This window comes from Anomaloglossus baeobatrachus, chromosome 10 (assembly GCF_048569485.1).
Source record: "Anomaloglossus baeobatrachus isolate aAnoBae1 chromosome 10, aAnoBae1.hap1, whole genome shotgun sequence".
NCBI classification, from domain to species: domain Eukaryota; kingdom Metazoa; phylum Chordata; class Amphibia; order Anura; family Aromobatidae; genus Anomaloglossus; species Anomaloglossus baeobatrachus.
In genome coordinates, this window is record NC_134362.1 from 59,483,909 (window position 1) to 59,511,365 (window position 27,457).

The 27,457-nt window shown below is 44.9% G+C and overlaps 1 protein-coding gene across 1 annotated transcript in view; it reads right to left on the reverse strand.

Annotated features, from left to right (window-relative positions):
* The window catches only part of LMNTD2 (lamin tail domain containing 2), a 57,771-nt gene that overhangs the window by 9,761 nt on the left and 20,553 nt on the right, over positions 1 to 27,457 (reverse strand). The window contains exon 2 of the mRNA XM_075326335.1: positions 10,096 to 10,172. Coding sequence (XP_075182450.1) covers positions 10,096 to 10,103 — 8 coding nt within the window. The 5' untranslated portion in view covers positions 10,104 to 10,172. The remainder of the gene's footprint in view (positions 1 to 10,095; positions 10,173 to 27,457) is intronic.

A 27,457-nucleotide genomic window follows, 5' to 3' on the forward strand; every position in this document is an offset into this window, starting at 1 on the left:
AGATACAGTTTATTAATGCTTCTGTCTTCCTAACCATTGGATATACAGTGCGCAATGACAGCTATGTACTGTATATAGCTTAGTAAGCAGCGATAAGCTTCCTGCTCCATTCACGGTGATCATGTCATTGCCCGATGCTGGATCTTTGCAGACCTAGATCAGGACTTGGAACAGTTCTGAAGGTATCTCAAGGGGTCTGTATTTCTCCTGCAACTGGGGCTAACATGTCAGATGAACTTAGGATATATTGATATTGTGTTCTATCTTCACATCAGTGGCTCTGCCAAGGATTAAAGGGAACCTGTCACCACTTTTTTGGCCAATAAGCTGCGGCCACCAACATCCGGCTCTTATATACAACATTCTAACATGCTGTATCTAAGAGCGCAGGCCGCTGTGAGAACATAAAAAACACTTTATAATGCGCACCTAATGGTCGCTCGGTTGGCCAGATGGGTGTCTCCGATCTCCGGAGTCGGCGCCGCCTCTTTCAGCCTCTTTCGGCCATCTTCATCCTCCTTCTTCTCTAGCCGCGGTGCATGACACGTCCAACGTCATCCACACTCACCGGCATTCAGGTCCTGAGCAGGGCAGATCAAAGTATTGTAGTGCGCCTGCGCAGGACCGGCGAGTGTGTATGATGTAGAACGCGTCATGCACACAAGAGTCAGAAGGAGGACGAAGATGGCCGAAAGAGGAGGCGCCGGCACCGGACAATGGATATGCCCATATGGCCCACCGCACGACCGTTAGGTAAGTATTATAAAGTGTTTTTTATGTTCTCACAGCGGCCTGGGCTCTTACATACAGCATGTTAGAATGCTGTATATAAGAGCCCGTGGTGGTGACTGCAGCTTATAGGCCAAAAAAGGGGTGACAGGTTCCCTTTAAAGGGGTTGTCCACTACTTTAATATTGAAGGCCTATCCTTAGGGGTACTTTGCACACTACAACATCGCAAGCCGATGCTGCGATGCCGAGCGCGATAGTCCCCGCCCCCGTCGCAGCTGCGATATCTTGTGATAGCTGCCGTAGCGAAAATTATCACTACGGCAGCTTCACACGCACTTACCTTGCCCTGCGACGTCGCTCTGGCCGGCGACCCGCCTCCTTCCTAAGGGGGCGGGTCATGCGGCGTCACAGGGACGTCACACGGCAGGCGGCCAATAGAAGCAGAGGGGCGGAGATGAGCGGGACATAAACATCCCGCCCACCTCCTTCCTTCCGCATAGCCGGCGTGAGCCGTAGGACGCAGGTAAGAGATGTTCCTCGCTCCTGCGGCTTCACACACAGCGATGTGTGCTGCCGCAGGAACGAGGAACAACATCGTAACATCGGTCCTTCCCAAATTATGGAAATGACCGACGCTACACCAATGATACGATTACGGCGATTTTGCGTTCGTTAATCATATCATAAACAATTTACACACTACGATGTCGACAGCGACGCCGGATGTGCATCACTTTCAATTTGACCCCACCGATATTGCCCCTGCGATGTCGTAGTGTGCAAAGTGCCCCTTAGTATAGGTCATCGATGTCTGATCAGTGGGGTGCAACACCCGGCAACCCTGTCTAAGCATAGGCTATCAATGTAAAGGCTGAATTCCTGGAAAAGTGGATTCGGCATACTGACTGTACTGGTGCAGGCGGAGTCTCTGTCTACTCTGTCGGACATCATTTTTGTCCATATCCGCCGATTTAAGGTGGGATCCAAAACGTGATTGACTGCAAGTCAAAGAGGCAGATACAGTATAGCTGAAAATGATGTCTGACAGAACACACCGACTCTTTCTGCATCATTAAAATCATTAAAGTCGATAGCCCTGTGAGCGGAAGCACTGATTGGTCAGTATCATGCTATACAGGGACACATCCGCAACTGGAAACTCCCAGTTGTCGGTTTATTCGTAAGTTTCTAGGAGGAGTAACAGAGGCACGGTACATTAAGAGAAGAGTCTCTAGAATTGTTGATAAAATAGACAACTCTGGAGAATCGAAATCCTTTTTTTTAATCTGAACAGTACTGCTGATGACCAGAAGGTGGCATTACAGAGCTATTAATCTGCTGCGAGGTTTGAGAATTGAGTCCTAAATTCTGGTCGTATATATTTTCCATTTCTATCATTGTATTATTATATTCTATAGCAAAATAACGGGGATTTTTATCAAATATTCTTTCCCTGTTAAAGCCATGCAACATAGTAAGGCATTTTTTATGGGTATAGGGGGTGTTATAAATCGCAATACCACATATTACTCAGTATATACAATTAGGGGGTGACCACCGACACATAATATATGTAAAGACTCTAAAGAGCCTATTTAGTAGAGTAATAAATAGTAGTAACACTAGGAGGATAGTTATATTGTAACAGGTGGACTTCTAGTCTTGAGACTCATGGACGCAGCCTACGAGAAGCGCTGGCTCCTAAAGTTGCTTGAGGGCCATTTACTGTAATGATTTTTGCACAGCATATATGGAAATACGCCAAGACAGATATTTTCTCACCTTGCTCAAACTTGACAATAATTATGTCTCCTCTGTTTTAAAGAAGTCATAAATCAAATGGCCAGAAGGTGCAAGAATCACAGAGACATTGCCTCCTGCTAATGTTTCCAGGTGGGAGGAAAGATCTAGAGATAAGGAGACTCTAGTAGAAAAAGTATTCTGAGGACCACGCAAGCCACCTCGATACAATAGGTCTTGTGCCAGTGAAGTAACTGCCATACTAGTTATGATTGTCCTGTTGTTTGTGCTTCAGGAGTCTCTCAAAAATTATATTATGGACTGATCCTTTAAGGGTCCGGCTTGTGAGCATACCCGCAGGTGCCGAATCTTTAAGTCTTATGCCCTCTGAAGAATGGACTGTTTTTACTTCTTCCCATCAAGAAGCCGACATAACAAGAGAGTTTTGACACTCTTTTTTTGCAGACTTGGAGAGGTACTGAGCTCTGACCTCTAACCTGGGGTCCCTCACCGCCCTTGGTTACGCACCTATGCGCCGAGCCGGATACCTGACCCTAGACTGACCCTGATCTGGGCCTAAGGTAGGGAGAGGATGGGATGACCACTTAGCTGTTAGGAGGTACCTGAGTTGCTTTGCTAGTCTGCAAGCCCACCATGACCCTTTTCTACATACCACTGGACTGACAATTGTCTCACTAATGATTCGACATGCATTCTCAAATTCGGACATTATCCCACATTTATAGAATAGAGGAGAACATCTCAACAGCTGAGATCTAAAGAACAACAGCTTGTCACTCTAGGCACGGGGAGTACCAAGCAAACAGCGAAAAGAAAGTGAGGGAAAACTCTATGTCTGGGGAAGGGAGACATGGTGACCACTGACCAAGCCTACCACTGAGCCCTGGGTTCCCTCACCGCCCTAGATAGGGTCCACACCTATGCGCCAAGCCAGATACCTGACCCTAGGCTTACCCTGATCTGGGCCCTAGGTAGGGAGGGGATGGGATGAACTCTGTTAGTAATCTCACTAGGCCCTAAGGACATGTGAAGCCCTGGCAAAACCAGGTTGTCACAGAGCCTGCATAAATCTATCAAAGTGCAGGCCATTCTCCTCCTTGGCACCAACGCAGTCCCCACACAGATATACACCAGCCAATCGGGCCCTATTCACCCCATCCCCAGGAAAATGGAGGGGTCAAGGATAGCTTGAGAAGTGACCAAGCAGAGTTTAGTTTCAGTTGAGCTGTAGTCAGTGAAGAGCTGACAGGAGGGAGTTGGAGCTCCCTGGAGAGGTTGGTAATCGGGGTTGGAGCCCTGGACTACTGGACTAGGTGGCAGTGAGGGCCACAGGCACGGAGGTCCGGTCACGGGGAACCTGAGGCCGACCAGGACAGGGTTGTAGCCCGCCAGTGCCGAGAGAGGGGATCCAGTCCGGAGACCATTCAAGCGGACTAGTCCAGACAAGAAAAAGACAGACAGACAGAGAGTGTGGAAGAAAGGGCTCCTGGCTGTATATCTGGGTGTGGGACCCAAAGACACCCGCCAAAGGTGACCGGCTATTGGCAATTTGGTTTACAATACAGACTGTGTATGGTGACTGACCATCCAAATCATCATCAGCTCATCCAGCACCACAACAACCGAACTGTGAGTTTCCTGCTCCCTGTGATCTCTCATAATACCCTGGGCCCCGGGACTACACCTCCTCTACCCGTGGAGGGGATCCCACCTTGCTGCCTCGCTCCATCAGCCCCGGGCACCCCATACCAAGGCAGCGGCGGTGTCACATCCCTCACCGCAACCCACGGGTGGCGTCACCGACAAAGACTCTATCCCCTGTAAATAACCCCTTTTCACTCGTGGGCGACGGATGGCTGCGCGAGCCCCGAGCGGCCCCCTGTTGTGGTCTGTACCCTGCCCGCGACAGACACACAGGCATAACAAACAAGGGAAAACAGCTTATTTCATGTGGTCTTCAGGGAGAGAAGCTGCAACAACCTCCAAGATACTCCTAATGAATGCAAGCCACCTGCTTGCACTGAAGACTTGATAAAGATGTAACCAATATAACGAGCACCATAAGCAAAATACTGATAAAAACAGCAGCTGACAGGCTGAACAATGCCCCAGGGTCTTAAAGACAAAGGCATGAAAACCAAGCAGGAATAATAGAAGGTCAGGGAGCAGTTTGTGCAGACAAACACTGTGACCTTCTATAGCCGGACACCACAGGACTGTCTGTCACCCATGACACACATGTGACACAGCTCTGACGAGCGCCATATCAAAAGAGCAGAGACTCATCATGCGCATTGCTTCTCCATTCATTTTTAATGGGAGATTGTAGAGTGCTGCATTCAGCAATCTCCAGCGCTCCCACTGAGAATGAACGGAGCGTCTATGCACAAGACCAACCAATTATGTGAAGCCCAATGGTTTGACTCTCAGGGATCAGAAAATTATGACATCTTATGGATAGGGAATAACTTACAGTCACGAGAATACCCCTGTAAGGTCTCTGTTAGACATGTGCGTATTCCATCACGGATAGTAAGGTAATGTAACCTATCTCACTTCAGCCACACCTGCACCCTACTGGTTCCTGAACAGACTAGTATCTCCAGCTGCACAGAACCCTAATGGTTCTTGTACAGACTGGAATATGACTTATGCACAACTAGAAAGCCACAACATGGACCTGTCTGCCTGAAAGGCCATCAAGTTATTTCTCAAACCTCCTGATGAAATAGAGGGTAGATTACTAACACTGCAAATGAAGATAGTGTAAATGTGCAGTGATAGACAAGGACCAAAAGGTGTGGAAACATAAAACGTGCACAAAGAACAAATGAGAAATAATAAATGCAAACAAGGGAAATCTAACAATATAACAGAAAACAAAAAGGTAGGTGTAGGAAAGGAAAAAGAAAATGCACACAAAAAAACACTGGTCTCTGCCTAAATCCCTTAGCTACAGGGAACTCCTTAGCAGTTATCCACATGGAAATATAGCCAGCAGAGAATGCTGGAATATGGAGAGTATAAATAGCCCCACCCAGGGTGTGATAGGACAGAGAAAATGAGCAAGTAAAAACACCTGATAACCACAAATCAAAAGAATACAAATGTAAAATACCATCAGCATTTGGACAGGGACCAACAAGACTGTGGTTCTGCGTGAAAGGAAAGTGACCATGCTGCACAAGTTCAGCGATTCAAGTCCCGAAGATGACAGTCTTTTTTTCAACCTTGGTCATCACCCCGGTTTCTCTCTGTGGGGATGACTCTCATACCAGTCATAACTGAGTTTCCACACCACTATCACTGCACTCCAGGCCCTCGTCACCACAGTGCCAACTTGCATAGTCAGATGGTTCCAGGTCACTCCATTGTTCCCCCCAAGCTCATGGTAGGCACATAAGCCATTGGAATTGGGACAGCAGGCAGACACAGCATGTGGGAGACAGGCAGCAGAGGTGCTGGAGGCCGTTGGCAGTCAGGAGACCAGAAATCAAGTATAGTAGGTCACAGACAGACAAGAGACCGGTAGCAAAGGTACTGGAGGCCACAGTAGACAGGAGTCCGGGAAGCAGGTAGCAGGGGTACTGGAAGCAACAGACAGACAAGAGACCAGGAGGCAGAGGTACTGGAGGCCATAGGCAGACAGACCATGAAGCAGGTAGCAGAGGTACTGGAGGCCCCAGGCAGACAGAAGACCAGGAAGCAGAGGTACTGGAGGCCCCAGGCAGACAGGAGACCAGGAAGCAGAGGTACTGGAGGCCCCAGGCAGACAGGAGACCAGGAAGCAGAGGTACTGGAGGCCCCAGGCAGACAGGAGACCAGGAAGCAGAGGTACTGGAGGCCCCAGACAGACAGGAGACCAGGAAGCAAGTAACGGAGGCTGCAGGCAGACAGGACTCAAGAGCACTAAAAGTCTTAATACCAAGACACAGGTGTGTATCTTGGTGAGCCTTACATAGACGCAGGCAGATGAACCCATGGGAGCACGCACAATAGAGTGTAGTGAACCAAGGTGAAGGGAGCAAAGCACGTGCAGGTGTCAATGTCAGTGTGATGTATGGAGTTGTCACGATATTCTGACCCGAACTTAGCAGACTCATAAATGCCAATGAGGCTGCTGAGTTCAGATCAGGAGATTAGTGGCCAATCTACGCACTATGGCCAGTGCTCAGATAGATGTGTTAGCCTAATTGTGTATGGGGAGCTTTATCATATATAAGCGGTATATGGATTGCAGTTTATTTGGATGTTCTGTGCTTTTTATTGTTCTGTATATCCGGTGAGCTGTGAAATCAAATAGGCACACAACAAAAATATGTGACTGCATAGTGCAGAACAGTCTCACCTTAGTCTGCGGAGATACATGCACTCGGATATCCCAATCTGCAAATGTGTGACCACCTCTCCAAAGTTAATTGTGTGCCTCTCAAATTGGGTCCATGTCAAGTCTTTGAAACATGGGGGCTTAACCCTCATTAGATTAACCCCTCAAAGTAAAGTGAAGGTAAGGACGTGTCACTAAGTAGCCACTCAAGCTTCGGGAGAGCAAAGGTGTTCAGTCCCTTGATCACTTGATGGGTCCATGGCTCCATTGTTGGAAAACATTGCAGGGGCTGGCTGGTCCAGGGGGCAGGGAGGCAAATGCCCCCTGGGCTGCTCCTCAAACAGCTGTTGAGGGCCACCCTGTAATATGCTACATTAGCGGCCGTTGGGTATCGCTGTACCTTTAAAGTAGCCTGGTAAAGTGTTATGTGACTGTCAGGTAATACCTAATTGCCAAGCAGCCAAAAGGATGTGAAGCTTCACCGGTATAAATCATTTACCACTTCCGATATCTATTCTTTGAATTCTTACCAGGGCATCTTACAGACAAATCCTCTTTATAGTGTGGAATAATGACTAACAAAATGACTAATTGCTATACAAACGTCAGGCATACTAGCTCCTTTCGCCATTCATGTTTTTGCTGCACGCCTGCCAACTGAAACCTAGATTAGCATTACCCTTTGCCTCTGTTGTCATTACCGGCCATCATTTCCCAATAATCAGTCTGTCCGGGCAATTACCTCGCTCTCTCAGTTTAAAAACACGTTGCATGTTCGCAGCATTTTTTTAATGCACATTAAAAGCTGCTTTTTTACAGCACCAGCAATAACAGAGATTTCAGAAAACTCATGCGCACAATTGATTTTTTTTTTTCTAGACCAAATTGGAAAACTGCTGTTTTTTAAATCTGCAGCGTGTCAATTCTTTCAATGTTTTTGCAGCGTTTTTTCACCATTGGAAGTGCAAAAACCCTACGAAAAAAGCAAACATGGTTTTCAGATGCATTTTTGGTGAATAAAACTACATCTGCTATAGACAAATAACACATAATCAGAACCAATAAAAAAAAAAGCAGCAAAAATGGAGGAAAACCTTTGTTTGCAGCCTCTTTACGTCCAAGAAAGCAGGTTTTTCTGCAGAAAAAAAACACTGCACAAATGCAACATGTGAATATCGCCTCTACCTTTAAGGCCACTTTTATGGCATTTTGTTAAGCTGTATCGGCCGAAAGTTTTGGCATCCTTAAAATTGTTAAAAAAAAAATTAAATATTTCTCCCGGAAAAGTATTGCAATTCCACATCATTTGTTCTACACATGTTATTTACTTTGTGTGTATTGGAACAACACAAAAGAAAAGAGACAAAAAGAGCAATTTGGACATAATTTCACACTAAACTCCAAAAATGGACCATTTAAAATTGTTGTCCCCCTCACCTTAATATTTGGTGGCACACCCTTTGGAATAAATAACTGCAATCAATCGCGTCCTATAACCATCAACAGCTTCTTACTCCTCTCAACTGGAATTTTGGACTCTTCTTCTCTATAAACTCCTCCAGGTCTCTCATATTTGAAGGTGTCTTCTACCTACAGCAATTTTAAGATCCCTCCACAGGTGTCAATGGGATTTAGATCCAGACTCATTTCTGCCATTCCCCAGCGCTTTGTTTCATCCATTTCTGGGGGCTTTTTGAAGTATGTTTGGGGTCGTTGTCCTGCTGGAAGACTCATGACCTAGGATGCAGCTTTTTGACACTGGGTACCACATTGACACCCAAAATCCTTCGGTAATCTTCAGATTTCATGATGCCTTGCACACAGTCTATGGATTCTTCAACAATGATAAGGGTTTTTTTTATTCACGACATGTTTCAACATTTGTTTTTTTTCACTTGATAAAAGCGCCAGTAAGGCGTTAAAATGAGTTGTGAATAAGAAACATTATTATCATTGTTGAAGAATGCATTTACTGCAGAAGCACAGTCCACCTAGCGTGTTTTCAAGCAACTAGATCCAATTTTTCCTGGAGGATTGATCCACCAGCCATGGGAGAGCAGCAGCTGTTTTTGTTCATGCCTACATAGGAGTTGAGCCTGTCTCACCTCTACCAGGTGATCGTTAACCAAACACATACCTACTCTCCCTCCATAGGGTATCAGCCTATTGTTTGCTCTGTTCCCCACATCTAGTTTTCTTCTTGCACATAGTCAAGGCATCCAGTGACAGATTCAGCAAAACATCTTTGCGCTTCCACCATATCTGACTGTAGGTCCTGTGTTCTTTTTTTTGTAGGGCTCATTCCGTTTTCAGTAACCTGTAGAATGATGTGCGTTACCAAAAAGCTCTATCTTGGTCTTATCTGTCCACAAGACACTTTCACAGAAGGATTTTGGTTACTCACGTACATTTTGGCAAGCCGCAGTCTAGCTTTTTATGTCTCTGTGTCAGCAGTAGGGTCCTCATGAATCTCCTCCATAGTGTTTCATTTCATTCAAATGTTGATGGATAATTTGTGCTGATCCTGATGCATCCTGAGCCTGCAGGACCACTTAAATTTCTTTGTAATTTGATTGGGGTGGCTTATCCGCCATCTGGACTATCCTGCACTGCAATCTTTCATCAATTTCTCTTTCCTGTCCACATCCAGGGAGATTATCTACAGTACCATGGGTTTTAAACTTCATGATTATGATGTGCATCGTGGACAAAGGAACATCAATATCTCAGTAGATGGACTTGTAATACTGAGTTTCTTGATATTTTTCAACAAGTTTGGTTCTCAAGTCTCCAGATAATTATCTTCTCCTCCTTTCTGTTCTCCATGCTTAGTGTGGCACACAGAGACACACAATGCAATGACTGAGTGAACTTCTCCCCTTTCTATCTGGTTTCAGGTGTGCTTTTCATATTGCCCACACCTGATATTTGCCACAGGTGAGTTCGAACGAGCATCACATGCTTTAAACACTGTTGTTTACTTACAATTTTTGAAAGGTGGCAACAAATTTGTCCGGACCATTTTTGGAATTTTGTGTGAAATTATGTCCAATTTGCCTTTTTTTTCCTTTATTTTTTTTTTGTGTTGTTCCAATACACATAAAGGAGAAAATATCATTTGTATAACACGTGTGATTATAATAATTTTCTTGGAGACATATTTCATTTTCTGGAACAATTTTAAGGGTGCCAACACTTTCAGCCATGACTACATGTCCCCAATTTTCTATTCACAGCTCAAAAAATACTTTGATTATGACATAGTTTACACCGTACCTGCACATTTCTGGTATTGCTCCATGTGAGGCTGGCCTCTGCTCACATCGTCTTCTTGTCCTTTTCTTGCGTGCAACCTTCAGCAACAGTCAAGTGTCATTAATATTATTACCATACAGGACTCCTGCACAGGGTTAATACTGTGTATGTAGAAATTGATAAACTAAGCAAGAGGGGTCATAAATAGCTACACCCTAGTTACTTTGGGATGTATTTCTTAGCCATTTTGAATATTAAAGGGGCTCTTTGGGCCTATAACATTGATAGGATACCCAATGATATCAATGTTTGAATAGTAGGGGGTGACGACTGGAATCCCTGACTATCAAGGACAATGGAAGGTCCCTATTTTTTTGTCATAGTCTCGCTAGGTCTGCTGCACAAGCTGATGTTCCTGTTACTTAAAGGAGTTTTCCGCATAAACAAAGTTCATTTAAATCACTAGATCTTGGAATAATAATAATTTCCCCAATTGGATGTGATTAAACAAAAATGTTCCCGTGCTGAGATAATCTTATATATGTGTCCCTGCTATGTACTGTGTAGTGGCCATATCTGACCATACAGGGACATGGTCTGATCATACCACATCTACTGGGTCAGGGAGGAAGTAAAAAAGTATACAGACATTATAACATGGGATCACAAATAATTGTTTCTGTGAGGTAAAACATTTTTTAAAAACAGGAAGGGAAATGTTTTACCTCACAAAAAGAATCAAGTATGATCCTGTGATGTAATGTCTTTATAGTCTTTTGCATCCTCCCCTGCCCAGGAGATGTGGTATGATCAGACCATGTCCCTGTATGGTCAGACACGGCCATTACACAGCACATAGCAGGGACACATATATAAGATTATCTCAGCACATGAACATTATTTTTAAACACATCCAATTGTGGAAATTATTATTATTCCAAGATCTATTAATTGAAATTAACTTTGTTCTTGGGGAAAACCCCTTTAAGCTCATCCCATTGAGCTCTAAGTACCACAGTCACTTTGTTATCCAATATGAATCTTGCACAATTTCTATGAGTTGATTAAAGAATAACCTATGAGACCTTATGGATGATATATTCTGTGAATAATTATACCAAAAATGTTTATGATGAAAAATCACTTTACATGTTTTGTATATCTGGGGGTTAACACTCTCTTGGTGCCCAAAGAATCCCAGTCTCATAGGTAGAATATATATTGTAATTTATTTTTTGTAAAGAACAAAGACATACAATACGGTGGACAAGAGGAAATAAAAAATATAATAGTACATCATACAGATGCAGTGCCTATGCTGGGCCTCAAATTTTTCCCCAATTCCCGGTCAAGTCCTGTGTGGTGTTGGTGGGGTCTGTTCTTTTGAGCCTCGTTCCAGGTGATTGCTCCACTTTATCTGGGAGCTGTTTCACCCAGAATGCCGCCAGTGATAGTTCCTGTTTTGCAGTGCACATCTCTGGTTCCTGTAAGTGTCTGATCTTGTCCTGCTACCAAGTTCCTTTGTTCTCCTCCCGTCTCCTTACTTACTGACTTGATTCCCTGACTCCCTGACCTCGGCTTGTTCCCTGCCTCTGGTTCTGCTCTCTCCCTTCTACTTACGTGACCTCTCTGTTTACCGACCCTGGCTCATCCCCTGACTCCGGCTTTGCTTGCTCCGTTTGTCATTTACGTTATCTCCTGGCTTTTGACCTCTGGCTTGTTTGACAGCCCCTCACTAGGTGTGTCTAACAACACCTAGTGTACAAACCCGGCAGATCCACTCAACTAGTGTGTCTGGCGACACCTAGTGGTTTGGTGTCTTATTACACTCAGGTTCTCAACCTCACATTTAAAATGTTTTGTATTTCTGGAGGTTATCACTCAGATTAATTTCCTCTGGGTGCCGTAAGAATCCCAGTCTGATAGGTACAGTATATATTAGAACTTATTTCTTTGTAAATGACAAAGACATAAGATATGGTGGACGAGAGGAAATAAAAGATTATAGTACATCATATTTTCATGCTGCAGAATAAATCATACTGGGAAAATGCATTATACGGGAGGAACCACAAATGCTCCTGGCTCTAAACGTCACTGTTAGAATTCCTTTTGCAAGTCTAGAGTACATGAAGTATTGATACATGACAGCACACGACATTATATATATCAGACACATCGTATATAATGTGCCTTGGGGGTCTTCTCATGGAGATACAATCTCTAGGCTTCTAGTACAAAATCAGTCATATATCTGTATGTACTTGTCCTTGTACCATACACACTACTTTTATATGTGGCGGCATTTTTGCTGAAATTAAGATAGTGAACAAGACTTTTTACTTCTTGGATAAAAAGAATAAAAATTAAGCCTCATGCACATGACTGTTTTACGATGATGTACAAGTTCAAGATGCCGATCCCGATACCTCCGAGCTTTAGGCTTCATACACATGGCTGTTGTATGGAGCCATTGTGACAATGACTCTGGGATAGTTCGGAACCGGGGCTTCTAAGATGTCTCTCAAGCCAGGGGGCCTTATCCTATCCTTATGATGTCCCTCAAGCCAGGGGGCCTTATCCTATCCTTATGATACTTATCAGAGATACCCCTAATGGTGGGGGTGCCCGAGTCTCCTTCCTGGCCTTAAGGTACCGTCACACTAAGCAACTTACCAGCGATCCCAACAACGATAGGGATCGCTGGTAAGTTGCTAGGAGGTTGCAGGTGAGATGTCACACTGCGACGCTCCAGCGATCCCACCAGCAACCTGACCTGGCAGGGATTGCTGGAGCGTGGCTACACGAGTTGCTGGTGAGCTCACCAGCAACCAGTGACCAGCCCCCAGCGCCGCGTGGAAGATGCTGCGCTTGGTAACTAAGGTAAATATCGGTAACCAACCCGATATTTACCTTGGTTACCACCGCACGGAGCTACACGTGCAGAGAGCAGGGAGCAGCGCACACTGAGCGCTGGCTCCTTGCTCTCCTAGCTACAGCACACGTCGGGTTAATTACCCGATGTGTGCTGCAGCTACATGTGCACAGAGCAGGGAGCAGTGCACACCGCTTAGCGCTGGCTCCCTGCTCTCCTAGTTACAGCACACATCGGGTTAATTACCCGATGTGTACTGCAGCTAAATGTGCACAGAGCAGGGAGCAGCGCACAATGCTTAGCGCTGGCTCCCTGCTCTCCTACTTACAGCACACATCGGGTTAATTACCCGATGTGTACTGCAGCTAAATGTGCACAGAGCAGGGAGCAGTGCACAATGCTTAGCGCTGGCTCCCTGCTCTCCTAGTACAGCACACATCGGGTTAATTACCCGATGTGTGCTGCAGCTAAATGTGCACAGAGCAGGGAGCAGCGCACACCGCTTAGCGCTGGCTCCCTGCTCTCCTAGCTACAGCACACATCGGGTTAATTAACCCGATGTGTCCTGCAGCTACATGTGCACAGAGCAGGAGCCGGCACTGACAGTGAGAGTGGAGGAGGCTGGTATCAAAGGTAAATATCGGGTAACCAAGGACAGGGCTTCTTGGTTACCCGATGTTTACTGTGGTTACCAGCCTCCGCAGAAGCCGGCTCCTGCTGCCTGCACATTTAGTTGTTGCTGTCTCGCTGTCACACACAGCGATCTGTGCTTCACAGCGGGACAGCAACAACTAAAAAATGGCCCAGGACATTCAGCAACAACCAACGACCTCACAGCAGGGGCCAGGTTGTTGCTGGATGTCACACACAACAACATCGCTGCTACATCACAAAAGTTGTTCGTTAGCAGCGATGTTGCTAGCGATGTTGCTTAGTGTGACGGGGCCTTTACTTACCAGTCCTCATATCATTCCCCCTAATCCAGGGAGGGGCGTGACAGGAGTGTAATGTAAATCACAGATATAGACAGACAACAGAAAACCAAAACTCTGTCACACTGCAAACACATAGGTAAAGACAATAAGAGATTCAGGAGGAAACACAAGAGTTGGAAGGAAGCAGCAAAAAAAGGGGTAAACTTCCACAGCCGCAACAAGTAAATAGCACAATTTTCACCAGAGAATCTGGAACACCGCACCACACCACAGGATAAAGCCGGAGTCACACTTGCGAGTGACTCGCGTGTAATACGCGTGAGTCTCACATTGCATCACCCGACACCACCTGCTGCTTTCGGGGCAGGAGTGTCTCAGCTTCGCACAAATACATGCAGCCGACTCACTCCTGTCCGGAGAGAGTGCGGCCGTGCCAGGTGATGCAATGCGAGACTCGCGTGTATTACACATGAGTCGCTCGCAAGTGTGAATCTGGCTTTACCTATAGCTTGCATGGGTAGAAGTTTTCATGCAGCTTAAATAGAAGGGGAGCAGATGTGATTGACGTTCCCACCACATGTGATCAAAGGAACCTAACAAGCAGACCAGCAGAGATTAAAGCCCCCGTCACACACAGCGAGATCGCTAGCGAGATCGCTGAAACGTCACAGGTTTTGTGATGTATCAGCGACCTCGCTGTGTGTGACAAGCAGCAGCGAGCGGGCCCCTGCTGCGAGGTCGCTGATTGTTACAAAACGATCAGGACCTTTTTTTGCTCGTTGGTCTCCCGCTGTGCAATACGCATCGGCGTGTTTGACTGCGGGAGACCAACGAGTACCGACTCTGTGTAAGCAGCATACGCTGGTAACCAGGATAAATATCGGGTAACTAAGCAAAGCGCTTTGCTTGGTTACCCGATATTTACCCTGGTTACCAGCGTACACCGCTTACAGGCTGCCAGCGCTGGCTCCCTGCACACGTAGCCAGGGTAAATATCGGGTAACTAAGCAAAGCGCTTTGCTTAGTAACCCGATGTGTACCCTAGCTACGTATTCAGGGAGCCAGCGCTGGCAGCCTGTAAGCGGTGTACGCTGGTAACCAGGATAAATATCAGGTAACCAAGCAAAGCGCTTTGCTTAGTTACCCGACATTTACCCTGGTTACCAAGTGCAGCATCGTTACACGAGTCGCTGAAGGCTGGTGGCTGGTCGCTGGTGAGATCTGCCTGATTGACAGCTCACCAGCGACCATGTAGCGACGCACCAACGATCCCTGCCAGGTCGGATCGCTGGTGGGATCGTTGGTGCGTTGCTACGTGTGACGGGACCCTATCTCCCGCTAACCTGCCAAGGAATTAGCACACAGCAGGTTGACGCCCGAGTCTGCTAGTGTTGATCCCAGACACCAAAGAAACCATCGGGTGGAGTGTCAGAATCTACAGTGTGATGAACAGAGCCCAATGACACCATGGCAATCACCGACATTTGTGCAAAACTCCGTGTGACAGCCATAATGGGCACCAATAGGTTTACATGGACCTGTACTTTACCTCCATATATTTATCTTATTCCTAAATCCAACTGCAAAAAGTTCTATGTATGTTCCATTCTATGCTGCAAAGGGAGAAAAGGTTGCAATTTCGGTACCAAACACTCATCGTCATGACGTCTTACTCCATTTTCACATAGACGACAGCATTTCTGTCCGTATTATGCAATAGTAATTGTAAGCCAAAACTAGGAGTGGAGCCAAAACTAGGAGTGGAATTAGAAATCAAAACAGGTGTTAATTTTCCATTGATACTTTTTATTTGTTTAGGCGCCACTCCACAAAAATCTGTAGTCTGTCCAATTACAGTGCAAATAGCTTCACCAGGACTTTAAGGGGATGAGTCATTTTTATAAGTGGTTTTCTCATTTTTATTTTTATTGCCTATTTTATTACCCGTTTTGCACCTTTTTTTTTTTAGATCTTATCCACTTTTCTTTTTGCTGAGGCCGTGGTTTGCCAATTCCAGTTGTTTTCATCATTTGCAACTTTTTAAAATGTTACAATTTTTTTTGCACAAATTTTCTTCACTGGCCTCGGTGTTTTTTAAATGCATTATTTACTGTATATGCATATACTAGGATGCATTATATAGTTGCATCCAAAAATGTTTCTGGCATTTTCATAAATGTAAATAATATAAACATCAAAATACATTTATAAAATAAAAATCACGGCTCTGGCATTTTTTTACGTGGTTTTAACATGCAAAAATGAAAAAAGTGTGAAAGAAGTCTTCAACTTAACCTTCCTTTATATAGCCAACAAAAGAGTAGGGAAACAACGGCACATACCATCAGGTTCCAGAAGAAATGTTCTTTATTTGTTCCAAGGGTGTAGGTAAAAATTGGGAGGAGAGCTGGGTGCAGGTCCCCTCAGGACAGGACGACGGCCGTTTCGTGCCGTTTCTTCCAGAAGAAATGTTCTTTATTTATTCCAAGAGTCCAGGTAAAAAGCGGGAGGAGAGCTTGGTGCAGGTCCCCTCAGGACAGGACGACGGCTGTTTCGTGCTGAACAGCACTTCTACGGGTCCATAGTGGACCCGTAGAAGTGCTGTTCAGCACGAAACGGCCGTCGTCCTGTCCTGAGGGGACCCGCACCCAGCTCTCCTCCCACTTTTTACCTGAATCCTTGGAATAAATAAAGAACATTTCTTCTGGAACCTGATGGTATGTGCCGTTGTTTCTCTACTCTTTTGATAGCTATATGAGAATTTGACTTCTTTTACCAACGAGCACCCATGGCCAGTGATCTATGTGGAGCAACCTGAACTAATCTCCTCCCTCTTGGCATCAGTGGGAGGCGCAGTGTGGTGGTGCAGGACCAGCTTTTTTCTTCTTATTGTTACTTAACCTTCCTTTATGACTCACACCTGACTTCATCCCCTAAAAAAAGTACATCAAAAACGGCAACGTTTGGATAACTTGACATGGAATTTTTTTAAGCTTCAAAATCCATGTCAAATATACTGAATACACTTCCTACTGATTTTGATGAGAATTCCAAATTGTTGATCATACAGAGAGTTATTTTTCTATGACCTTTTAAAATCTTGCCGATGTAAAAGAAAAGACATATCAATTACTTGTTGGAATCCTCTTCAATCTTGACAGTCAAGTCAATAGTCTGCAAAAACCATAAAGAAAGAACCTCAGCTTTCTAAGGATTTTGAAAAGGATCTGCTCCAAAAGCCAGATTCAAATAATCTTCCTATAAATGTAAAATGGAAATTCACTTTGTTGTTGTTTGAAAGATTTTCTAGGTGGATTTTTAAAACAACTAACTTTAAAATCCTCTTCTAAAACGCTTTGAATACTTTACTTATTGATTTCAACTGAAAATAAAAAAGTTATTTTGTTTTTTCAACAAAGTTTTGAAAACCTTTTTGCAGAAACCAATAGTGGTACATCAATTCTTTTAGATGGATTCCTTGTGGAATTTGCTCTAATTCAAAAGGCTACAAAACACTGTGTGGGGAAAAAACAAATAAAAAATCTTTCAAGTGTTTGTACACATGGTGTCTGTCACGGAGTCCTTCTCCGATATCACACAATCAACGGAGCGAGAGATAATTGAACAATCCTAAGCAAAATCTGAAAGTCCATCAAATAATCCACCACACACAGGGTAAAGTAGTTCAGGAACACGCATTCAGTCCAGTAAGCGATAAATGTCCATATCTCTCTGGGGAGCTTCAGCTTCTCCCACAGAGGATGAATCTTCCTGCTTGTCTCTTGTCTCTCTCAGGCCTCCAACACACATCCGTGCCGCCGGTACGTGTTTGCCATTTTTTGCACGTACCGGCGGCACGGAGACACGTTCAGCAATGCTACTGTATTGTAGCAGGTACACACACGTAAAACCACACGGAACATGTGTCCGTGTGCGTTTGTACGTGTGTGCATTTTTCTACACGCTGACATGTCCACGTTTTCTCCGGCAGCACGGGTGTCACACGGCCCGCAGCCATACCACACGGATGTAGTGTGGATGCGGTCCCGTGTGACACGCGCCGGAGAAAACACACGTGTCGGTGAAAAAAAAAAAAAAAAACATTTACTCACCTCCAGCCCTCCTGTCTCTGCCGCTGCTGCCACTTGCTGCCGACCACCGCTCATTATGCTCATTTAATATTCACTTCACTGTGGCCGGCAGCAGCAGGGAGACAGCAGGGCTGGAGACCGAAGATCAGCACCACGGACAGCAGCGTGGACCACGTAAGTATGCAAATTACCGGTTCTACGTGTGCTATCGCGGATAGCACACGTAGAACACACGTACCCGAGAAACGTACTTACCACACGCAACACACAGGGTAAATACGTGTTTCGCGGCACGTGCGTGTTTTTAACGGAAGTGTGTTTCAGGCCTCAGACAGACTGAATAATCTTCCAGGTAAGCAGAGAGTTTAGGTGGATCCCAGGTCCCCTCCCCCAGACTTAGGGACAAAAGCCTGGCAAGGGGTGATTAACCTAACTTAACAGGACAATGTACACACAATGGACCGAGCACCATGCCTAAAATATAAACCTACACAAAATTATACACAACCCCCCATATTCCACCATCACAGTGTCCATAAGATGCCAATGGAACCATTGAGTTTTCCCAAGACACCACAGTCTATGCGCTATAATTTTAAGGATATCGAGTGGACAGTTTCCAAACAAAGCTGCCCAAAGAATGAACATGTTACTTCTTATAACTGCTGTAAGATTTCCAAACCCTGAAGCGGTTTAAAGAATGGTCAAAAAATGGAACATGTGCAGAACAAGGTATTCAACATTACTGTGATTTGTGCGGAATCTGCCTGAAAAAGACACCGAGGTGCCCGGCCTACGAAGAACGTCCCCCTGAAGACCCCGACAATAATGTTTTATGATATGTAATGCTGGTTATGTTGTAAGTGCGGCCGCCGCCATCTTATGGCTGACAGGGTACAGCGTCTTATTGAATTCTACGTTTGTGGCTAATGTGTATTGTAGAGCATAATGTATAGAGTGTAACATGTTTTATATACACTTAATCTTAAAGATCCTTTTGCAAGGTGCTCAAAAAACACTATGAAAATTTCAAAAAGGCTCTCATGAGCAAATAAAGGCATAAACTTGCCCACCAGAACAACAAATAAAAAGTGTTAAAAATATAACTTTTATTAGATAAATATTTAAAAATATGAATATTATGGTACTTTTCAATATAAATGATGGGAACGCTGCATTTTGGATGTATTTTGAATGCATTTTGGATGCATTTTTGACAGTGCGGTCCCATTCAGCTCTGCTACATCCCCATAGAACATGGCTGGCTGCGAGACAGAGCCGCGCAATCAGAATGAACTTGGATGAACTTCACCTGACTTCATTGTCATCATGCGGCTCTGTGTGTGTGCCGCGGCCTGATTTGTTGTCACCGGTGAAGAACTCACCTGTGACCGCAAATCCCCTTAGTGACTGAAGTGAGCCGTGCAATCAGCGGTGCCATCACTCAGGTTACCCGCGGCCAGCTGCAGTCCTCCACATTAGATTTGTGGTCGCGGGTAACCTGGGTGACGTCACCAATGATCGTGCGGCTCACTTCAGTTGCTGCGTGGAGCTCACAGGAGTGGCAGTGTTCTACAGCCGCTCCTGTCAGCTTCATGTAGCAGAGCTGGATGCATCGTAGGACCTCATATGGATTACGCCGGACCTGGAGAAGTGTTTGGGGATTTTAATAAAGTGGTGAAAGAGGGTGGGTTTTTTTGTCTTTTATTCTAAATAAAGGATTTTTTCGGGTGTATGTGTTTATTTACTTTCACTTACAGGTTAATCATTGAGGGTGTCTCATAGCTGCCTGCCATGATTAACCAGATTACCACTGCACCACGGCAATTCTGGATGAGCCGGGTAGAGTCCCGGGACTGTTGCATCTAATGGATGCGGCAATTCCGGGCGGCTGCTGGCTGATATTTTTAGGCTGAGGGGGTTCCTAATCCTGAGAATACCAGCCTTCAGATGTGTGGCTTTACTTTGGCTGGTATCAAAAATGGGGGGAGGACCGCACGTGTTTTTTTTAAATGTATTTATTTATTTTACTGATCTACATAGACCCGCCCACCAGCGGCTGTGATTGGTTGCAGTGAGACAGCTATCACTCAGCGTGGGGGCTCGTCTGAATGCAACTAATCATAGGCGCCGGTGGGTGGGGGAAGCAGTGAATACGAGATGGAATAATGAGTGGTCGGCATTTTCAAAAGCTGGAGAAGCCGCCACAGTGTGACAGCCGTGATCGGTCAATGATCGGTGCGTATGAGAGAGAGGGGGAGAGGGAGAGACCGACAGACAGATAGAAAGACCAATGGACAGAGAAAGAGAGAGAGACCGACATCGACAGAGAGAGAGATCGAAAGACCTGCGTTCTGTTTGTCAACAAAACAATTTGGTTTGAGAGCTTTTCTGGTGACTACGTAAACGCCGCGTGCTGCTCTGACCACGTTATTCCAAGACACCAGAAATGCAGTCAGGCACCTTCTACAGGCTGTGCCCACACTGTTTCTGCCTTTTCCCATCCATTTCAGCCTTTTCCTCAGTCACCACAGGTCACCGTTAGGTCCAACCTGAAATTATTCTGGTTTCCTATAGACTTACATTGTGCGTCGAATATTCGCGAATACTCGAATAGCGGCGACCTATTCGTCGGAGTTTCTTCGAAGCAGATATTTTGGTATTCAATCATCCCTAAATTAGTATTGTTTCTAAATGATTATGAACTTAAAACATAGCCAGGAAAATAGAATGGAGAGACCAGAACTTTTTCCTAGTTGTAGAAGTTCTCTAGGTCAAAGTTTACAAATACTGACAAAAATACTGCAGAAGTGCCTTGGGCTGTATTCACACAGATTTTTTGCAGGACCCCAGCATCACGTGCAGGGTACATCTGCCGATTGTGAGGACAAATCCTTCACAGGTGAATCACTTTGTTTTGCCGGTTACTAATGCCCTAAAGCCAACAGCACATACCAGAACTGTAAGAATGTTTTCGCCTATATTTTTTTTTGCTAATTAAAAACAAATACTAATACATTGCCCTTTCTCTTATCTGTAATTTCTTATTTGATGGCTTTTTTATTCCATTTTCTGTAGATTATCATCAGGGCAATCATGCTGTCCGAGGTGCTTATGACAGCAGCATTCAGAGATATGCTTTACAGTAACAAACCTTATGGGAATCAATAGTCTGGGTTGTTACTTGACTTCTGTCATAGAGTTTTCTAGCCATGCTGTATGATGGGTAGAGAGGGGGAGGAGGTGAGCTGTTAATATCACGTATTGTGAAAGGAGCAATCATGTCTTGCTTTGCACTGAAATCCTGCTGTCACAAAGCGCTTTGCTCTAGACACACTGAGTGTCATGGTGGCATCAGATGCTGTTCAGACCACAGACTCTGGCACTCCTCACTACACTTTCTCTGGTAATTGAGTTGCACAGGCAGGCTCGGGCATCGACCAGATGTGTGCTCATTAGTGATCGGGCTAGTAGGAGTTAATTTTTGATGACCTGCAAGTTACCTTTTTTGATCACATGTTGCGGAAGACCTATCACAAGTACTCCCCGCCTTTTTAAGATGGAGGAATGTGTCTTCCTATGCCAACTATAGCTTACTGCTACACTGGTCCGTGTGCTATAGGTTTCCAGTCTGGTGATTTACTGCGAGTTATTAGTTTGCAGTGGAATTCCTACATGTCAGGTTATTTCCTCCCTGCTTTAGTTTTCCTCCTTATCACTTGTTGTCTGAGTACTCTGTGGGAGTGTGCTGTGTGATAGAGTTTTGGTTTCCCCTGTTTGTCTATTACTGTTGGTTTTTACATGCTCTTGCCCCCCTCCCGAGGAGAGGGAGAGGGAACTAGATCAGGACTGGTCAGAAACGAGGGTAAGACGGCAGCCAAGACATCTTCACCATCAAACGTATCTCTAAGATCAGGGACAACTAAGGGCCAGTTTAGGGGCCCCAATCCCATGTTTTCTCTTGCTACCTTGTGACACCTGCCTGTGATAATTATGACATGATGGCTGAAAAGAACAGGAACTACAGAACCACAGAATAGGAAGTGTCAGCCTATAAAAAGAGTGAAAACTGCAAGTTTTAAAGGGGTTGTCAACTACTATGACAATCCCTTCTCATTCCCATAATTGACCACAAATATGATTATTCTCGTCTCCTGTGCCGACGATCGGTTTCTTGGGGCTCAGTGATGTCAAACGAGTCTCGCACCCAATCACCGTCGGCTTCTCTCTCCCCACCTTCAGAAGTATGAGTGATCAACAGAAAGCGAGCGGCAGCCGCAGCTCTCGCTTTCTTATGACTACTTATACGTCCAAAGGTGGGGAGAGAGAAGCCAACGGTGATTGGGTGCGAGGCTTGTTCAACATCACAACCTCACATGAACCCCGGGAACGCGAGCACCATCCTTTTTATTGACAAAGAAGAACCGGCGATGAAGACGCCCTAATGTGCCCTTTCGCTAAACTTTCTGTTACGTACGGTTTGAGAGCTGATCTTTCAGAAAGTTTGCACTTGGGCAATCAGTCATATGGGGTGGCAACTCCTGACAGAGGAGTGGGGAAATAAATGGAAGGATAACTTAAATGTCTGAACGTAGGAAACCGGCTGCGCTGCCCTGAAAATCTTTCCAGGAGAGGCAGTGTGGGCTCTGATGATCCAGAGACCAGGGCAGATTTTACCGGCATGGCGGACTGAACTTGCTGCTGTACTGCCCATGTTAATTCAGCTGCCTGAGGAGACAAGGTCTGCAACTGTCTCGCTAATGCAGCAACCGGACACATGCTAAAATGTAATAAAAGCTATATTGTCACAATGTGACTGTATGATAGGGAAGGACACAGGGCTCCTATACTGTCCCTCATGCTAGGGGAACCAAGGCTATACCTAACTGGGTTACTCCTGATGGTGGAGATTCCGGCGTATCATACCTGGTTATTCTCCTGATCAGAACTAGTCTGTTCCCCACATGATAGTTCAATATATTTTTTCTAGCCTCTCTGCTTTCAGCACCCGTTAATACCACATTTTTTATAAATTTTTTTTTTGCTATACCTGTTATGGTAGGTGCAACGGTCAGCAATGAAGGACTAATTGTTATCGGCCCAGAGGATCAGCTACGACTGACCTAGTGCTCAGTCACATTCAAGCAGTCCTCCTAACCTGCCAGCAAGAGAGCCCCATGAACCTGATCTTGGAGCTAACACCGGAGTGGTGCAAGGGTGCACAACCCCCTCCGGCGAGTACAGTCCTTGTGGGACCCCTAGTACACTTTGAATTGAATAATCAGCAATGCTTCTCCTCTCCCCTCCCCAAACAGTAGATTTCCACCACATATGGTTTACTCATGAGACATTACACAAAAACTTGTATGGTGCATTTTGTACTGTTACCCTTGTAAAAATGCAAAATTTGGGGCTGAAGCTACATTTTTGTGAGAAAATTTTAATTATTTTTTTTTCCTTTCACATTGCTTTCATTTTGAGGGGTGCAGTTTTAAGAATGTAGTCACTTTTGGGTATTTTCTGTCACCTAGGCCTCACAGTCACTTCAGATGTGATGTCCCTAAAAAGGTTTTGTAAATTTTGTTGAAAAAAATGAGAAATTGATGATAAACTTTTAACCCTTTTAAGAAAATGATGTTTCAAAAATGGTGCTCACGTGAAGTAGACATGTGGGAAATATTATTTAGTAGCTATTTTGTGTGATATAACGCTCTGGTTTAAGGGCATACAAATTCAAAGTTTGAAAATTGGGAAATGTTCAAAATTTTTGCCAAATTTATCATATTTTCACAAACAAACAAAAAATATTATCCTAAATGTACTACTCACATGAATTACAATATGTCACGGGAAAAAAAAAATTGCTGGGATCCATTGAAGCGTTCCAGAGTTGTTATATCATAAAGTAACACTGGAAGGAATTTACAAAATTGGCCTGGCCATGAAGGTGAAAACCAGGCTCGGGGGTGAAGGGGTTAAACAGAAAATAATGAATCAGAGTCGAAGTCTTTAAAGTGTAACCGTCGTTTTAATTTTTATATCATAAATCAATAGCACACAGGAAAATAAGCAACTTTTTTTATACAACCCCTGGCAAAAATTGCAAATTAGGATTAAATTGTACAAACCTTCTGCTGTTTGCAACAAACCAATGAAGTAACAACAACAACTTAAATATATTAACATAACAAATATAACAAGTGGTTTCTCCAAAATTGAACAGATTATGCCCTTATTAATGGTTTGGCTTCTTATCCTAAGTCATGTAGCAAAGCCTTTTAAAGAGAACCTGTCACCAGATTTAGCGACTACAACCCCTGGCAAAAATGATGGACTCACCTGGCTCTGAGGATGTTCATTCAGTTGTTTACTTTTGTTTAAAAAAAGCAGATCACAGACATGGCACAAAACATGGCAGAAAACATAGCAATGTGTGACGCGGCTGGAACGACGAACAACCAGCGGCATGCACCACCAACGATATTATGAAAAGGAGCGACGTGTCAACGATCAACGTTTTTTGATGTTTTTGCGATCGTTAATTTTCGCTCCTTTGTGTCACATGCTGCGATGTCGCTAACAGCGCCGGATGTGCGTCACTAGCGACGTGACCCCGACAATATATCGTTAGCGAAGTCGCAGCATGTAAAGCACCCTTTAATGAGTGACAAACAGTGCTCTTCATCAATCTGGCTCCAACTTTATCTGGTTGCTGTTGCAGATCAGCTTTGCTGGTTGGAGTTTTGTCATGGACCATTTTCTTCAACTTCCACCAAAGATTTTCAATTGGATTGAGATCCGGACTATTTGCAGGCTATGTCATTGACCTTATGTGTCTTCTTTCAAGGAATGTTTTCACAGTTTTTGCTCTATGGCAGGATGCATTATCATCTTGATAAATTATTTCATCATCCCCAAACATCCTTTCAATTGATGGGATAAGAAAAGTGTCCAAAATTTCAGTGTAAACTTGGGCATTTATTGATGATGTAATGACAGCCATCTCCCCAGTGCCTTTACCTGACATGCAGCTCCATATCATCAATGACTGTGGAAATTTACATGTTCTCTTCAGGCAGTCATCTTTATATTATTTAGCTTTTCTGTATGTAAATCCCATTTCCTTTAGGCGGTTTCTTACAGTTCGGTCACAGACATTGACTCCAGTTTCCTCCCATTCGTTCCTCATTTGTTTTGTTGTGCATTTCCTGTTTTGGAGACATATTGCTTTAAGTTTCCTGTCTTGACGCTTTGATGTCTTCCTTGGTCTACCAGTATGTTTGCCTTTAACAACCTTCCCATGTTGTTTGTATTTGGTCCAGATTTTAGACACAGCTGACTGTGAACAGCCAACATTTTTTGCAACATTGCGTGATGATTTACCCTCTTTTAAGAGTTTAGTAATCCTCTCCTTTGTTTCAATTGACATCTCTCGTGTTGGAGCCATGATTCATGTCAGTCCACTTGGTGCAAGAGCTCTCCAAGGTGTGATCACTCCTTTTTAGATGCAGACTAACGAGCAGATCTTATTTGATGCAGATGTTAGTTTTAGGAATGAAAATGTACAGCGTGATTCCATAATTTTTTCCCCTGTTTGGTCTTGAAAAGTAACCGTTACTGGCTAGCACATTATGTTTTCATGATATTTTTTTTAATGTTTCTTAAAGCCAGAAAGTTGCCATTTGAAATTACTTTAGTTTTGTGCCATGTCTGTGATCTGCTTTTTTTAAACAAAAGTAAACAACTGAATGAACATCCTCAGAGCCAGGTGGTCCATAATGTTTTGCCATGGGTTGTATATCTTATCAGACAAATTTGCTTCTTTCTCTGCCAGAATTGATCAGTCATTATCAATATTGTCAATTTGGAGGTCAAATCTGTATTCACTGAAGACATTCCTATTATTGACAGGAAATGGCAGTTGGTGCTGATGAGATTCTATGATGGGAGGAAGGAAGAGCTACAGGCAGAGGGAGGTGCAAGAGGCAGAGGGAGGCGCTAAAGGCAGAGGGAGGCGCTAGAGGTAGAGGGAGGTGCTAGAGGCAGAGCTCCACCCCTCCTCCCTCTTCTATCTATATAGAAATTAATTAGCATTAACCGCCATGTAGATAGAAGAGGGAGGAGGGGTGGACCTCTGCCTCTAGTTCCTCCCTCTGCATCTAGCTCCTCCCTCTGCCTCTAGTTCCTCCCTCTGCATCTAGCTCCTCCCTCTGCCTCTAGTTCCTCCCTCTGCCTCTAGTTCCTCCCTCTGCCTCTAGCTCTTCCTTCTGACTCTAGCTCTTCCCTCTGACTCTAGCTCCTGCCTCTGCCTCTAGCTCTTCCCTCTGCCTCTAGCTCCTGCCTCTGCCTCTAGCTCCTCCCTCTGCCTCTAGCTCCTCCCTCTGCCTCTAGCTCTTCCCTCTGACTCTAGCTCGTGCCTCTGCCTCTAGTTCCTCCCTCTGCCTCTAGTTCCTCCCTCTGCCTCTAGCTCTTCTCTCTGACTCTAGCTCCTGCCTCTGCCTCTAGCTCCTCCCTCTGCCTCTAGCTCCTCCCTCTGCCTCTAGCTCTTCCCTCTGCCTCTAGCTCCTTCCTCTGCCTCTAGCACCTCCCTCTGACTCTAGCACCTCCTCCCATCATAGAATCTCCTCTGCACCAACTGCCATTTCCTATGTACGGTAGATAGAAGAGGTTAGATCATGCTGTTTAAGGAAATATGTCTAACCCATAAAAGCACAAAAAATAGCATAAAAATGATAGAAACAAAAAAATGACAGTCATTATCAATATTGTCAATTTGGAGGTCAAATCTGTATTCAGTGAAGACATTCCTATTATTGACAGGAAATGGCAGTTGGTGCTGATGAGATTCTACGATGGGAGGAAGGAAGAGCTACAGGCAGAGGGAGGCGCAAGAGGCAGAGGGAGGCGCTAAAGCCAGAGGGAGGAGCTAGAGGCAGTGGGAGGTGCTAGAGGCAGAGCTCCACCCCTCCTCCCTCTTCTATCTATATAGAAATTAATTAGCATTAACCGCCATGTAGATAGAAGAGGGAGGAGGGGTGGACCTCTGCCTCTAGTTCCTCCCTCTGCATCTAGCTCCTCCCTCTGCCTCTAGTTCCTCCCTCTGCATCTAGCTCCTCCCTCTGCCTCTAGTTCCTCCCTCTGCCTCTAGTTCCTCCCTCTGCCTCTAGCTCTTCCCTCTGCCTCTAGCTCTTCCCTCTGACTCTAGCTCCTGCCTCTGCCTCTAGCTCTTCCCTCTGCCTCTAGCTCCTGCCTCTGCCTCTAGCTCCTCCCTCTGCCTCTAGCTCCTCCCTCTGCCTCTAGCTCTTCCCTCTGACTCTAGCTCGTGCCTCTGCCTCTAGTTCCTCCCTCTGCCTCTAGTTCCTCCCTCTGCCTCTAGCTCTTCTCTCTGACTCTAGCTCCTGCCTCTGCCTCTAGCTCCTCCCTCTGCCTCTAGCTCCTCCCTCTGCCTCTAGCTCTTCCCTCTGCCTCTAGCTCCTTCCTCT